This window comes from Procambarus clarkii, chromosome 1, assembly GCF_040958095.1.
Source record: "Procambarus clarkii isolate CNS0578487 chromosome 1, FALCON_Pclarkii_2.0, whole genome shotgun sequence".
NCBI lineage: Eukaryota > Metazoa > Arthropoda > Malacostraca > Decapoda > Cambaridae > Procambarus > Procambarus clarkii.
In genome coordinates, this window is record NC_091150.1 from 50,180,754 (window position 1) to 50,197,273 (window position 16,520).

The window sequence follows — 16,520 nt, forward strand, 5'->3', positions numbered from 1 at the left end:
TACAAAGACACAAATTTATATGTATAAAACACACGATATTACACACATGAAATATTGTTCCTTACAACACAAGGTCATTAGGAGTGCTATAACCCCCCTTCCCCCCAAGCGGGCTTTAGATTCCATAAGGCTCTCCGTCCCAAACCTGGAACCGTGCACACACCCACCACAGCTTTCCACCGATGACACATATATTTACACCTCTATGAAACCTGGAATCTCTCTCAAAGAACACCTCCAAAGTTTGCATAACTACTCTACAATATCTTGCATCCCTGTTTAGATACTAAGGTAGGCTTATCTGACTGTACGGCCGGAGAAAACTCCTCAAATAGCAGGACCGGGTCGGCAGCGTTACATCTTCCCTCAAGTCAAGATGGCGTCCACCTCTCTTGCGTTAACGCCCCTTAATACTCTATGCTTTACATTTGCAATCAAACCCTTTATTGACTTTATCTACCATATTCCCCATGCATGCTTTTAGATAGAGTCCAGTTTTCTCTCTCATAGTTAGAATATTTCAGTTCACATTATTCCTGACAATCGCCAGCTGAGAAGGTACTACTTTGCTTGGCGGAGTATTACTGGTAACTCGCGGCCTCCCTGAAATCAGTTGTAGATATTTTCCTATCAAACATTTTCCACTGTGTCCACCAACATTTTATACTCGAAACTAGCCTCCACAGGAGGTAGGGTTCGTAACATTCATCCACCAACACAAGGGCGAAGTGGATATGTTCATCCACCAACACAAGGGCGAGGTGGATATGTTCATCCACCAACACAGGGGCGGGGTGGATATGTTCATCCACTAACACAAGGGCGAGGTGGATATGTTCATTCACCAACACAAAGGCGAGGAGGATATGTTTATCCACAGACACAAGCGTGAGGTGGATATGTTCTTCCACCAACTGAAGGGAGAGGTGGATGTGTTCCCCCACAAACACAAGGGCGAGGTGGATATGTTCACCTACAAACATTAGGGCGAGGTGGATATGTTTATCCACCAACACAAGGGCGAGATGGATATGTTCACCCACAAACACAGGGGCGTGGTGGATACGTTCACCCACAGAAGGGCGAGGAGGATAAGTTCACCCACAAACAGAAGGGCGAGGTGGATATGCTGACCCACAAACTGAAGAGCGAGATGGATATGTTGACCCACAAACTCAAGGGCGAGGTGGCTGCCAAATCACTTAGTGCGCAGGTCATTGTTTTGACCTCCCCCATATATACACACGCCTGTCTTTATTGCCACCTGATGGATACACTGTTTGCCAGCTTGTTGCCATAACTAGGGGGAGGGTGTTATGGCTGTTAGGGGCTGCCAGCGGTTTGGTACTGCCAGTAACATCACTACCTCCACGACACAGCTGCGGCCCACACACCCATTCCGAGATCTCCTCTCACTCTACGGGGTTCTAGTAAAGCATTTGTCCCGCCCACAGCCCGCCCGTTTGTCGTTTATAAATCCGCAACGCTGGGGCGTCGCCCGCTAGGCTGTGATTCCACTGAGAGCGAATATCAACTCGCCTCAGACGACATCTTCGACATCAACGCGCCAAAATGCCGTCTCTGCCCTGGAAGTTGAGCGTGGCGTTGGTGGTGACCGTCCTGTGGAAACCCTCGCGACAGAACCTGATCATAAACGTGGAGTGGAACGCCACCGACGTACTGAACGACGCTTACGATGAGATTCTGGACATTCACCAGGACCTGAGGAAAATGGCCTACTTCATAAGCTCCAGGATCGACAAAGCCATGGGTGAGTTGAGGAAGGATGTGCCAAGACCTATTTTAATAGGTAATGGGAGTGTTCCGGGAAGTGTCGATCGAACTGGATTCGAATAGGGAGAATGAATAGGGAGAATGAAGTTCTCATTCATTCACGGAATAGGGAGAATGAAGTTCTATGCCTTTCAGGATGTAGAACAGAAGGGGCGAGTGATGTGCCAAAGTACCTTCAGCAACGATAAGCTTGCAATATACACGTTGATCAGTTTCCGTCGTAATTCCTTCATGTGAGTTTTCATGTGAGTGAGTTTATATATATATATATATATATATATATATATATATATATATATATATATATATATATATATATATATATATATATATATATATATATATATATTATTAAATATGACCGAAAAAGTAAGATTAATAATTCTAACACGAATTTTCTCAATCTTTCGCACATTTCTTTTCACTGTTGGTGGTAATTCAAAAATCAATTCTCCAAAATTCATTTTTATTTCTAGTCTGACGCGACACTTGAGCGCGTTTCGTAAAACTTATTACATTTTCAAAGACTTTAGTTTAAACATACACAACTGAATAGAACTTACACATCTCCGATTTGTTTATATCTACATTTGAGTGAGGTTTGAGACAAAAATCAGAGGATACAACTGACGATTTACTATAAAACCAGAAAAACGGCCAGCCTACTCATGAGAAACTCTCCAGACACCAAACAGAACGCTTTAAAAGAGACCAACGTCGTCTATGCCTTCAAATGCCCTCTTGGGGACTGTAAGCTCCAAAAAACCCAGTATATAGGCAAGACAACAACATCTCTTTCTAGGCGTTTAACGATGCATAAGCAACAGGGCTCCATTAAGGAACATATAATCTCTTCCCACAACCAAACCATCGCCAGAGAAATCCTAGTAAACAACACAGAAATCATCGATAGATACAGCGATAGCAGGCGGCTTGACGTTTGCGAGGCACTACACATCAAGAAGTCAACACCAGCAATCAACAGCCAATTAATGCACAACTATATTCTACCCACCTCAAGACTCCGCTCCAATATAGAAGCATCAAGAAATATGGACCAACAGGCTTTCTACAATCACTTCTATTCAATACCCATTGTTTCGTGTTCTGTCTTGTGTTGATGAAATTAATACCTTATTAAATACCACCTCACCCCATCCACCTCACTCAAATGTAGATATAAACAAATCGGAGATGTGTAAGTTCTATTCAGTTGTGTATGTTTAAACTAAAGTCTTTGAAAATGTAATAAGTTTTACGAAATGCGCTCAAGTGTCGCGTCAGACTTGAAATAAAAATGAATTTTGGAGAATTGATTTTTGAATTACCACCAACAGTGAAAAGAAATGTACGAAAGATTGAGGAAATTCGTGTTAGAATTATTAATCTTACTTTTTCGGTCATATTTAATAATATATGTCTACAGGAAAGACTGCTACCAAAATATACTAATATATATATATATATATATATATATATATATATATATATATATATATATATATATATATATATATATATATATATATATATATATATATATATATATATATATATAAGCAGTAAGATAATGAGGGGATTTGTAAAACAATGTTTTCTACCATGAACATAAGAACAAGATGAAAATGTAACAGGCCCATTGGCCAACACATGTGAATTCTAGGAAACAACAGTACTAATGGGATTTTTAATTAATTATTAATGGGATATGTAGGCATTATTGATCTTAAATAGCTTTTGAACTGACAAATTAAAAATGGATCTAAATTGTTTATACCGTTCCTAATGTTAATAATGTGTGGTTGTGTGATTTGTATAAAATCAGATTCAATAATGTTTCTATTGAAAATGTTTGAATAGGTATTTATTGAATAAGAACGCTTCCAATCAATTTGGTGAGAATTTTCTGACAAATGAATGAATAGAGCAGTAGATAATTAGCCATTTTTGAACAGACTATTTATGGTGTGAAATTTGAAATTTCACAGCAATTTGGATGCTTGACCTTGATAGAATTTATGACAATCTTAATAATGTATTTTGTAAATGACACAGTTATCACTATGAGCGCTGTTTATAGCTAATAATTTTCCAACTGTATTTTCATAATTAAACAACACATGCATATCAAAACGTTTCAAGACTTTGCAGTATTTTCGAACCCAGAAAAATATGGGTTTCATAACATATTTTTTGGGCGAATTTTCTCAGCACATATTTTGCTATAATGAACGTTGTGCTTTTTTACGGTTAACGTCCCAAAAGTTTAATGGATAACAAAGCTTGAGAGCACTATGATCAATATTCTAAAAACTCCTCGTCCAAGCGTTCTTGACTAACAAACCGAAGAGCTCTTAGGTACGTAAAGGGGAAAATGTTTCCAATGGTATCTATGCCCTGAGAAATAATGAATATAAGATAAATTATTCGTAGTTTTGGTAGATTTTCATGAAGTTTGAAATAAAATGGCGAAATAAAATCTGGTGAGTGTGGACCGTAGAGTTTACATTGAACTCTCCAATACAGGCTACTGAGCATATGGCCCTGTATGACTAACCATCCAGCGAGATGGGGAGCTAGCTTTTTGACACACTCTGTACTCCCCTTCATATGGTCTAGAGCAGCTGCACAAATGCACATGTACCTAATGTATTAATAAAAAAAAATTGGGGTACGTAGATAGTTGGATAGGTTGGATGGATAGATGAATGGGTAGATGGATAGTTAGATGCATAAATGAACGGATAGATAGCTGCATAGTTAGATGAATACATAGATGGAGCGACATAATGATTTATAGAGGGATAGATAGACTGTATAGATGGATCGTCAGATAAGTGTTTAGATGAATAGATATTTATATATATATATATATATATTAATAGACAGATGGATGGATAGATGGATCGATAGATAGATAGGTAGTTGAATGGATAGAGTGATATATAGATGGACAGATAAATGGATTGTTAGATGAATAGACGGATTTATGGATAGATATAGACAGATGCACATACACACAACCAACACGGACTTGTGTATTCTACAGCCGGATCTTGCCCTACGCCCTTCATACCAGTAATGTCTCAGTGCTTCTACGTCAACACGAAGCACGCGCTCTCCTGGGAGGAGGGGAAGGCCTTCTGCAAGTTGATGGGGGCACAGTTGGCTGAGCCCACACACTTCAACTCCCTCATGGCCGTCCTCATGGATAAGTATCGTGAGTAAGGAGGGAGAGAGAGAGAGAGAGAGAGAGAGAGAGAGAGAGAGAGAGAGAGAGAGAGAGAGAGAGAGAGAGAGAGAGAGAGAGAGAGAGAGAGAGAGAGAGAGAGAGCTGTACTTAAACTCAGACATATTTGATACATTTTTATATATAAGGTATTTTACTCACCAGTGAGTACATAAAGATGACGATACAACTCAACAGTAGAAAGAAACCTTTGTGTGATGGTATGTGTGTGTGTGTGTGTGTGTTCTCATCTAGTTGTACTTGCGGGGGTTGAGCTTTGGCTCTTTGGTCCTGCCACTCAACTGTCAATCAACTGGTGTACAGATTCCTGAGCCTACTGGGCTCTACCATATCTACATTTATAACTGTGTATGGAGTCAGCCTCCACCACATCGCTGCCTAATGCATTCCACCTGTTAACTAGTCTGACACTGAAAAAGTTCTTTCTAACGTCCCTGTGGCTCATTTGGGTACTCAGTTTCCACCTGTGTCCCCTTGTTCGCGCACCACCAGTGTTGAATAGTTTATCCTTGTCAACCCTGTCAATTCCCCTGATGATTCTGGAGGTAGTGATCATGTTTTCCCCCTCACTCTTCTGTCTTCCAGTGTAGTAAGGTGCATTTCCACCAGCCTTTCCTCGAAACTCATGCCTCTTAGTTCTGGGACTAGTCTAGTGGCATACCTCTGAACTTTTTCCAGGTTCCTATTGTGCTTGACAAGGTACGGGTTCCAAGCTGGGGCCGCATACTCCAGGATTGGTCTTACGTATGTGGTATACAAGATTCTAAATGATTCTTTACACTTATTCCTGAAGGCTGTTCTGATGTTAGCCAGCCTCGCATATGCCTCAGACGTAATTCTTTGTGTGTTTGCTTCAGGAGACAGGTTTGGTGTAAAATCAATTCCTAGATCTCTCTCTCTCTTTCTGTTTCATGAAGTACTTCATTTCCCATTCGGTATCCTGTGTCTGGCCTCCTGTTTCCAATGCCTAGTTTCATTACTTTGCATTTACTCGGGTTGAACGTCAACAGCCATTTGTTGGACCATTCACTCAGTCGGTCTAGGTCATCTTGTAGCCTCTTACTATCTTCCTCTGTTTCAATCCTCTTCATAATTTTTGCATCATCAGCAAACATTGAGAGAAACGAGTCTATACCCTCTGGGAGATCATTTACATATATCAGAAACAGTATAGGTCCAAGGACTGACCACTGCGGAACTCCACTCATGACGTCACGCCAATCTGAGACCTCACCCCTCACACTGACTCGTTGTCTTCTGTTGCTTAGGTACTCCCTTATCCAACGGAGTACCTTTCCTTTCACTCCAGCCTGCATCTCCAGCTTTTTCACTAGCCTCTTGTGTGGTACTGTGTCAAAGGCTTTCTAGCAATCCAAAAATATGCCGTCTGCCCACCCCTCTCTTTCTTGCCTGGTCGTAGAATTCAATTAGCCCTGTGAGGCAGGACTTGCCATCTCTGAACCCATGTTGATGCTGTGTTACAAAGTTCTTTTGCTCCAGATGATCCACCAGCTTTCTTCGCACAATCTTCTCCATCAGCTTGCATGGTATGCAGGTTAGGGACACTGGCCTGTAGTTCAGTGCCTCATGTCTATCCCCTTTCTTGTATATCGGAACTTCATTAGCTGCTTTGCAAATTTCTGGCAGTTCCCCTGTTTCCAGTGATTTGTTATACACTATGGAGAGTGGCAGGCACTATCACACCTGGAGAGTGGCAGGTGTGTGTGTATCAAACCTCCCAAGAAATTGCTTGAGAATTTGTTGCTTTTCACAGTCAATCAGTTTATGAATAATATATCTGCCAACCTGTGAGCCATCTACATTTGATCTAAGAACTGTTATTCATCAATCTGAGAACTCTCCATTATCGGCCTCTGAACACTCTATCATCACTCTATGGACTATTTACCATCAATATGTTAACCATACTTAATGTAACCTGAATCATCAACTCTATCAATCAGTACAACCCGTACGAACAATACCATTTCCCTTGTTGTCCTGTCACTATACGAAGTATACTAAATACTCAATCTTACTGTCACTATATAACTCATACATTTTCCACAGTCTCCCTGTCACTATACAAGTCATATTATTTTCACTGTCACTATACGAACCACAATATTCCCACTGTCGACCTGCCCCACTATAAGAACAAAACCGTCCCCACTGTCGACTAGCCACTGTACAAACCCCACAATATCCACTATATGAACCATTTCATTTCCCCTGTCGATATCTAACCCTCTTCACCCCATGTTCTTACAGCGACGGAACGGTCTATTTACCTCGGGGCGTCGTACCATGGCAAAGGAGAAGGCTGGCGGTGGCTTTCCGGGAAGCCCGTGGAAGCCGACACCTTCAGGGAGCCGCTGGGCTCTGTGGACACCGACGATAACAACATCACCATGAACATGGTGGCGGTGAAGAAGGTGGACATCTGCATGGTGGTGTGTCCGGAGGGCTGCGTGGCTGTGCACTCGGCCGCCGCTGCTCGGGACTGCAGCAAGAGGAGCGGCTTCATTTGCGAATACACGCACCCGAAACATTAGCAGCAGTGTATGTGTCGTACGCAAAGCGCCACAGATGTCGTAGGCAGGGCACCAGAAGCAGCACAGACGTCATAAGTAATTGAAAAGGCATCATTATACAGCGAAAGTAGCATAGATATCGTACGTAACACCAGCTGCATAGAAGTCGTATGTAACACCAGCAATGAAGACGTACGTAGCACTTACAGCACATGCAGCAACACAGACATCACAAGTAACACCAAACACAAAAATGTCATCTTAAGTGTCATTTAAGGATGTAATCTGCACATGAAATACATTAAATCTGGAAGTATCATGAATCTGAAAGTATGTCTACTACCTGTTGTTTTTTGTTCATATTAAAAATATCAAACAAAATCAAGACGATTTATGAAGCATCATCGAACATTTCCCCGAAAACATGTTCATCTTCAAGTAGATGGTGATAAATCGTTGCATTATTTAATTTTTAACAATTTCTGTGAATTTACCGGTTATGAAAATTAGGAAAATTGGACGATAGCTGCAAAATACAGACTTCCCATTTTATCAACAAGTGTGATGCCGACAAATTTCTCCTCCTGTGGAACTCTTCCTTATTACTGTAACTGTAAATTATTTACTGTACCTGTAAATTATTAACTGTACCTGTAAATTATTACTGTAACTCTTACTTATTAAATTTTTTTATCAAGGTTTCTTTATATCATTTTTATTTCCTTTAATATTTTTTGTATATATAATTTAACAGATATGTTCAATTTGTTTTTTCTTATTTAGTGCTAAATTTATAATGGTTCACGTTCTCGATTCACACTCTAGAATCCCGGGTTCGATATCATTAGCAGAAATGTATATAGGTATTTCATTCGCAGTGACAGAAATAACACTGAAACGAATGTCTGATGATAATCTTACTGATCCAACAAGTTCAGAAAGACCTGAAAGTTGTAGCATTAAACATTATGATGAATGCCGTGAGGAGACATTTATATATGGAACTAACAGAGCAAGAACACAGCAATGTGATGTTATAGTGGCCAGAATATGCCTGGGATATAGACGTATATCGCAGCTCTCTCAAAACCCAAATGTTTAATACACCAAGTGTCAACTTTGTGAGTGTCAAATACACCACGTGTCAACTTTGTAAGTATCGGACACACCAAGTGTCAACTTTGTGAGTGTCAACGTCTACCCACGCAACTCATGGTAGAAACCGTATCTACCCCCCCCACAACACATGATAGAAGCCGTATCTACCCCCTCACAACACATGGTAGAAACCGTATCTACCCCCACAACACATGATAGAAGCTGTATCTACCCCCTCACAACACATGGTAGAAACCGTATCTACTCCCCACACAACACATGGTAGAAACCGTATCTACTCCCCACACAACACATGGTAGAAGCCGTATCTACCCCCACAGAAGACATGGTAGTAGCCCCCTACATCTAGGATCTGCAGCCCTCACACATCACCTCACGGGGGAGATGCCTCGCCTCTCCTCCAATGGGACGGGCCGTCAGGGAAGACCCATTGGAGGAGACAGCGAGAGCAGTGGTCCCAGGGAGGACACTGGGAGCTCTCAATGAAGGAAGTAAATAAAGAGCAACGCAGAGTAAACAAAGCAGACAGGTGCATTAGTGTCTCGGTGCAGCCAGGCCCGGGAGGTGGGGGGTGAGAGAGTGGTTTGGGGGATGGAGAACAGCTTTAAAAAGGACTAGGAGGGGGGGGGGGAAGGGGAAGAAAGGGTGCTTGAAAAGGGGGAATGAGAGGCTTTATCGAAGGAAAGGGAGACCCCCGGGAATAGGGGTATGTAGGGAAGGGAGGGTTTTAGGAAGTAGGGAAAGGGTGGCGGGAAGGGTAGGAAGGAAGGGAAGGAGGGAAACTAGGGAGGGAAGAGTGGGTTGAGGCGGCGTAAAGCAGCAAGAAGTGACAAGCGGAAGGTTGCTCATGTGTGTTGAGAAGTAGTGTTGGTGAAGGGACGTTCGCCATCATTACGACTCCTCCAGTTTAGTGGTGGTGGTGGAGGAGGAGGCCGCCAGAGTACTTCCACCAGTGGTCCTCAGGAGTCAGGCGGCTGTTGTGGGCAGCATCATGGGGAGGGGCAGTGCTGGCCTTGGCCTAAATTAATGCCATGTTAAACCTACCTGACATCTGTCCCTGACAACACAACACCTTATGGAGTTTTTGTGATATTTGGAGGACCTTCTGCTGTTTGGAGAATATTCTGATGTTTGGAGAATACTCTGATGTTTGGAGAATACTCTGATGTTTGGAGAATACTCTGATGTTTGGAGAATACTCTGATGTTTGGAGAATACTCTGATGTTTGGAGGACCTTCTGCTGTTTGGAGAATATTCTGATGTTTGGAGAATACTCTGATGTTTGGAGGACCTTCTGATGTTTAGAGAATACTCTGATGTTTGGAGAATACTCTGATGTTTGGAGTGTGTTCTGATGTTTACATAGTGTATTTAGAAATTTGAAGTGTATTTACACGCTTCGAGTGTTTGCGTATTACTTGGATTCGAATCGCAGGCATCATTCTGATCCACCTCCAAATATGACTGGAGGTCCACCTCCAAATATGACTACAGGTCCACCTCCAAATATGACTACAGGTCCACCTCCAAATATGACTGGAGGTCCACCTCCAAATATGACTACAGGTCCACCTCCAAATATGACTACAGGTCCACCTCCAAATATGACTGGAGGTCCACCTCCAAATATGACTACAGGTCCACCTCCAAATATGACTACAGGTCCACCTCCAAATATGACTACAGGTCCACCTCCAAATATGACTGCAGGTCATGCAATATAATATATAAATTTGATGAACAATGATTTATTATTCTGTCATCACTGCTAATAAAGTAAATATCAACACTTTCACTCGGTACTTTATTACACTGAAATTTAAAACGCAATTAACTGTTTAAATTAAATTTATCAAAAAAGATTTACAGCAGGTAATTAAACGAAACTAATGATGTTGGGGAAGTAGCATTTAGCGAAGCTGTTTGACGTTTAGTTTGGGATTAGTTAAACGTTTCGCAGTGATTATGCCTCTGAGGCATTTGTGCCTCCAGACGCTTGGTAGTAACTAGGTGAACTGATCCCCCAAAACGTTTGGTAGTAACTAAGTGATCAGGAGATGCTGAGGTAGGATGTCCTTGTGGCCGTGTTCACAGTTCCAGTAATGGCCTAACCATAGCCCCGCTCCCTCACTGCCAAATGGCTGCGTGTTGGCTCGGTTGTTGCCCAGGAAAAAAGGCCTCACTTGGTTAAGGAGAAGGGGGGGGGTTGGTTGGTGGGGGGGAGGGTATTGTGGTAGATTGGGCCGGGGGGGGGGGGGGGGAGATGATAAGGACTGAAAGGGTGGGGAGCAGGAATCTACATGAGAAAATAGTGAGGTATTGTTATGGGTTCGAACCGCATCCCATGACACCTCCGGGCCCCCGCACAAACGACTGCTCCACGACCAGATAAACAGTGTCTCAACGATATAAGTACTCTGAGGTACTCTGAGGTACTTGCCAGAGGACTCCAGGGAGGCCAGTGTAATCCTACTTTACTGCCTCAACATTTACTTATAGATCACTTTCTTAAACGAACTCTTAAGTCGAGATGACTCTAGTGTCCAGTGTGCAATGTCCAGTGTCCAGTTCCCAGTGTCCAGAGTCAAGTGTCGAGTGTCCAGAGTCAAGTGTCCAGTGTCCAGAGTCAAGTGTCCAGTGTCCAGAGTCAAGTGCCCAGAGTCCAGTTTCCAGTGTCCAGTGTCTCTCTGGGTGGGATGTAATTATACACCCCCCCCTAATACTGTGACGTGACCCGAGGCTACCTTAAACACCCCCCCCTAATACTGTGACGTGCCCCGAGGCTACCTTATACACCCCTTCCACCCCTGATACTGTGACGTGACCCGAGGCTACCTTATACACCCCCACCCCTGATACTGTGACGTGACCCGAGGCTACCTTATACACCCCTTCCACCCCTGATACTGTGACGTGACCCGAGGCTATCTTATACACCCCCACCCCTGATACTGTGACGTGCCCCGAGGCTACCTTACACACCCCTTCCACCCCTGATACTGTGACGTGACCCGAGGCTACCTTATACACCCCCACCCCTGATACTGTGACGTGCCCCGAGGCTACCTTACACACCCCTTCCACCCCTGATACTGTGACGTGACCCGAGGCTACCTTATACACCCCCACACCTGATACTGTGACGTGACCCGAGGCTACCTTATACACCCCCCCCCCTGATACTGTGACGTGACCCGAGGCTACCTTAAACACCCCCATCCCTGATACTGTGACGTGACCTTATCCGCCTCAGGCGAACAAATTACTAGTGGGCTACACATTGGTTTCCGATAGCTGGTGGGCCGCGGGTCTGTGCTCCTCCTGTGATGAGTAGCGTCGTTACCCGTGGCCTGGGTGGCTCAGGCCGTGCGTACTCATCTATTTTGATTCACCTCTTTGTGCCCGCAAGATCGAACTTTAGCTCTTGGGCCCCGCTTTTGTATCCGCCTGTTGTTTAAAGCAATGACTCCTGATCTTTGTTTTCTCTGGTATATTTACTTTTAAAGTATTGATTGGAGTTTGCTTCTACAACCCGTTGCTTTACCTCATTCCATTTTCCACTGCTCTTACGCTAAATGAAAACCCGACATATCTCTTTGACTCACCTAGTTCTATTATACATTTTCTCTTTTTTCCACACTGTCAGTCCCCTTAAGTATTTTATAAGTCTCTATCATGTCCACCCATCTCTGGGGTGGACATGATACCTTAAGTGTTTCTTGAGGTGGGGCGGCATACTCTAAGACTGATCTTACATATGTGGCGTACAGCGATATAAAGACATTTTTATTTACGTTTCTGAATGAAGTTCTGACGTTTTCTAGCGTAAAGTTCGCTACTGACAACCCATCATCCAGAAATGTTACTTATAACAAGTATGTGGACGAAACTACATATATGTCGTGATAGACCACCAGAAAGTTATATTTTATATATATATATATATATATATATATATATATATATATATATATATATATATATATATATATATATATATATATATGTATGTATATGTCGTACCTAGTAGCCAGAACGCACTTCTCAGCTTACTATGCAAGGCTGAGAAGTCAATCATCACCTGTTGATTGACGGTTGAGAGGCGGGACCAAAGGGCCAGAGCTCAACCCCCACAAGCACAATTCGGTGAGTACACACAGTTGACACCTTGGGACTGACCGTTTTACCCTTCTTCTCTCCTTAAACACACACACAACCCAGCTCCTCCTGGGTGGAAGTTGTTGACAAGATATAGGACAAGGGCCCTAATGACTATCAATACCCCCTCTCCACCCACCCCTTCACACTCTCCAGAACACTCCTCCACCTCTCTCTCTCTCTCTCTCTCTCTCTCTCTCTCTCTCTCTCTCTCTCTCTCTCTCTCTCTCTCTCTCTCTCTCTCTCTCTCTCTTTCTCTCTCTCTCTCCTTCTCTCCCTTCTCTCTCACTCTCTCTTTCTCTACCTCTCTCCCTTCTTTCTCCCTTCTCTCTCTCTCTCTCTCTCTCTCTCTCTCTCTCTCTCTCTCTCTCTCACACAGGTAAAAAAACATGGCAGAGAGACAAACTCGGAGAGACACATGCAGAAGGACAAACATGGCAGGAACAAACTCAGAGGAAGGGGAAGGACAGGAAGCCTGGATTAGGGATACTGGATGAGGGATTACCTGGATGAGGGTAATGAGGGAGACAGTAACCAGCCTGAAGGATGAGCTGAAGGCAGCAAAGCCTCTTCTCAGGAAGCAGCTAGATGTACTAGCTGGCTGATAGAGAGAAAAAGGGCAGTAGTAGTTGCAGCAGGCATTAAGAAGCAAACAGGGACAAGCTCAGCGGTGAGGAGAGACAAGGACAAAAACGCAGTTACTGAGATCCTTAAAGAGGTTAGGATGGAGAGGGCTGACCAGAAAATCAAAACGGTTTTCAGGCTTGGGCAGTACAAGGACAGAGACCGATTGATAAATGTGGTATTCATGAGCAAGAACACAAAAGAGGACCTGTTAACAAAAAAGAGCCAACTAGCAAATGTACCGTAGTTAAGAAAAGTATTCCTGCAGAGGGATATGACAAGGGACGAGAGAATGATGGCAGCAGATGCAAGAAGGGAGTGCAGGGAGAAAGAAAGGAGTCAGGGAACCACAACCCCAAACCCTACAATCCCAGAGGGGAGTGGGAAACCCTCCACAAGAAGTTCAACAGCCACAGGGAGAGGAGCACCACCCCCCCCTTCCACCCAATAGACATCCTACCTTCCCCAACCCCTGCCAGCCCCCCATTAAGTGCCCATCTATGGCATCCTACCCCCACTAACCCCCCCAGGACTTCCCTTCTCCCCCAACCCTGGAAGCTCTCCCTTCTCCTCCATGCCCTCCCATCTACCCAACCCCCAAGCCCACCCTTCTCCCCCCACTCCCCTAAGCCCTCCCTTCTCCTCACCCCCTCAGCTCTCCCTTCCCCCCACCCCCTCAAGCCCTCCCTCCACTTCTGCTCCCCCTTCCCCTCGTCCTACAAGCCTCTCACCCTCCCTCCATGCCATCTCTTCTCCCCCACCTCCCCAAGCCCTCCCTCCTCCACCACCGTCCCCATACCACAGCCTCCCAGCCCCCGCACACCCCAGATCCCCCAGGTCACCCTTCCTAGGCCCTCCCATCCCGGACCCTCCTTGTTTCCCTGCTTCAGGGGAATCAACAGAAACTGAGGAAGGACAGAAGAGAGTAAGTTTCAGGGGGATGAACTTGAGCATAGATGGGATTATAAGCAAGGCGAGTGAACTTAGGGAAAGAGCACAAGAAGTGAACCCAGATGTTATCGGACTCACAGAAACAAAACTCTCGGGAATCAAAACGAATGAGATGTTTCTTCAGGACTACACAATAATGAAGAAAGAGAGGGAAGGTAGGGGAGGAGGCGGAGTGGCTCTACTAATGAGAAAGGAATGGCGTTTCAAGGAGATGGCTATCCCGGGCTGCGAGGGATTCAGAGACTACATAACAGGTACCATGACAATGGGAGGACCAAGAGTAGTAGTAGCAGGGATATATAATCCCCCACTCAATGACAAAAGACCCAGGTAAGAGTATGACAACAACAACATGGCAGTTAACACTTTTTTTCTGGATTTTTTTTTGGAATCACTTTAAATTCTTTTCTGAAATTCAGAAAACAAAAAGCTGGCATTCCGAAAGGGAAACTATGAGGAGATAAGGAAATTCCTAACAGATATAACATGGGAAACAGAGCTCAGAGGAAAGACATTGTGGACTACATCGCGCAGAAGTGTAAGGAAGCAGCAGACAAGTTTGTCCTGGTCCAAAAGGAAAACAACGAAATGCAGATGACAAGCCAATGGCTTAATCAGAGACGTAGGCTAGCTAGGCAGCAAAGTAAAAGGGCGTGGATAAACTATAGAAATAGCAGGACACTTGAGAGCAGAGAAAGATACCAGAGAGCCAGGAATGAATATGTCTGGTTGAGAAGAGAGGCAGAAGGGCAATACGAAAATGACATTGCAAGCAAGGCAAAGACTCAACCTAAATTGCTGCACAGCCACATCAGGAGAAAAACAACAGCAAAGGAACAGGTAATGAATTTGAGGATAAGGGCAGACAGATTCACTACAAATGACAAGGAAGTGCGCGAGGAGCTGAATAAGAAATTCCAGGAGGTATTCACATTAGAGCAAGGGGAAGTTCCAGAGATAAGAGAGGGAATAATTAACCAAGAACCACTAGAAGAGTTTGAGATTACCAACGGGGAAGTAAGAAAGCTCTTCTTAGAGTTGGATGTGACAAAGGTTATAGGCCCAGATGGAATCTCCCCATGGATAAAGGAAGGAGCAGAAGCACTGTGCCTGCCACTCTCCATAGTGTATAACAAATCACTGGTAACAGGGGAATTGCCAAACATTTGGAAGACTGCTAATGTAGTCCCTATATACAAGAAGGGGGGGGGGGATAGATAGGAAGCACTGAACTACAGGCCAGTGTCCCTAACTTCCATACCATGCAAGGTGATGGAGAAGATTGTGCGAAAAAAGCTTGTGGAACATATGGAGCGAAAGAACTTTGTATCACAGCATTAACATGGGTTCAGGAATGGCAAGTCCTGTCTTCACACGATTAATTGAATTCTACGACCAGGCAACAAAAATCAGGCAAGAAAAGAGAAGGTTGGGCAGAATGCATATTTTTGGATTGCCAGAAAGCCTTTGACACAGTACCACACAAGAGACTAGTGAAAAAGCTGGAGATGCAGGCAGGAGTGAAAGGGAAGGTACTCAATTGGATAAGGGAGTACCTAAGTAACAGAAGACAGCGAATCACTGTGAGGGGTGAGGCCTCAGATTGGCGAGACGTCACCAGTGGAGTCCCGCAGGATTCAGTCCTTGGACCAATACTGTTTTTGATATATGTAAATGATCTCCCAGAGGGTATAGAATCGTTCCTCTCCTTGTTTGCTTATGGTACAAAAATTAGAAGGAGGATTAAAACAGAGGATGATAGTACGAGGCTACAAGATGACCTAGACAGACTGAATAAATGGTCCAACAAATGGCTACTAAAGTTCAACCCGAGTAAATGCAAAGTCATGATACTAGGCAGTGGATACAGGATACCGAATGGGAAATGAAGTACTTCATGAACGGACAGAGAGAAAGATCTAGGAGTTGATATCACACCAAACCTGTCTACTGAAGCCACATAAAATGAATTACATCTGCGACATACGCGAGGCTGGCTAACATCAGAACAGCCTTCAGGAACCTGTGTAAGGAATTATTCAGAACCTTGTATACCACATTTGTAAGACCAATCCTGGAGTATGCGGCC

At 43.8% G+C, this 16,520-nt stretch overlaps 1 protein-coding gene across 1 annotated transcript; it reads left to right on the forward strand.

Annotated features, from left to right (window-relative positions):
* The first annotated feature begins 1,357 nt into the window (after positions 1 to 1,357).
* On the forward strand, positions 1,358 to 8,281 carry LOC138355227 (uncharacterized). The gene is made up of 3 exons (XM_069310118.1): positions 1,358 to 1,771; positions 4,844 to 5,014; positions 7,316 to 8,281. Exons 1-3 carry the CDS (start codon positions 1,573 to 1,575, stop codon positions 7,597 to 7,599), a joined length of 654 nt encoding a protein of 217 aa, XP_069166219.1. The 5' UTR covers positions 1,358 to 1,572; the 3' UTR covers positions 7,600 to 8,281.
* The last annotated feature ends 8,239 nt before the right edge of the window (positions 8,282 to 16,520 follow it).

Coding starts and splice junctions, on each gene's coding strand:
- LOC138355227 (XM_069310118.1), top strand. CDS start 1,573: ATGCCGTCTCTGCCCTGGAAGTTGAGCGTGGCGTTGGTGGTGACCGTC. Junction 1,772..4,843: donor CAGGATCGACAAAGCCATGG/GTGAGTTGAGGA, acceptor TGTATTCTACAG/CCGGATCTTGCCCTACGCCC. Junction 5,015..7,315: donor CGTCCTCATGGATAAGTATC/GTGAGTAAGGAG, acceptor ATGTTCTTACAG/CGACGGAACGGTCTATTTAC.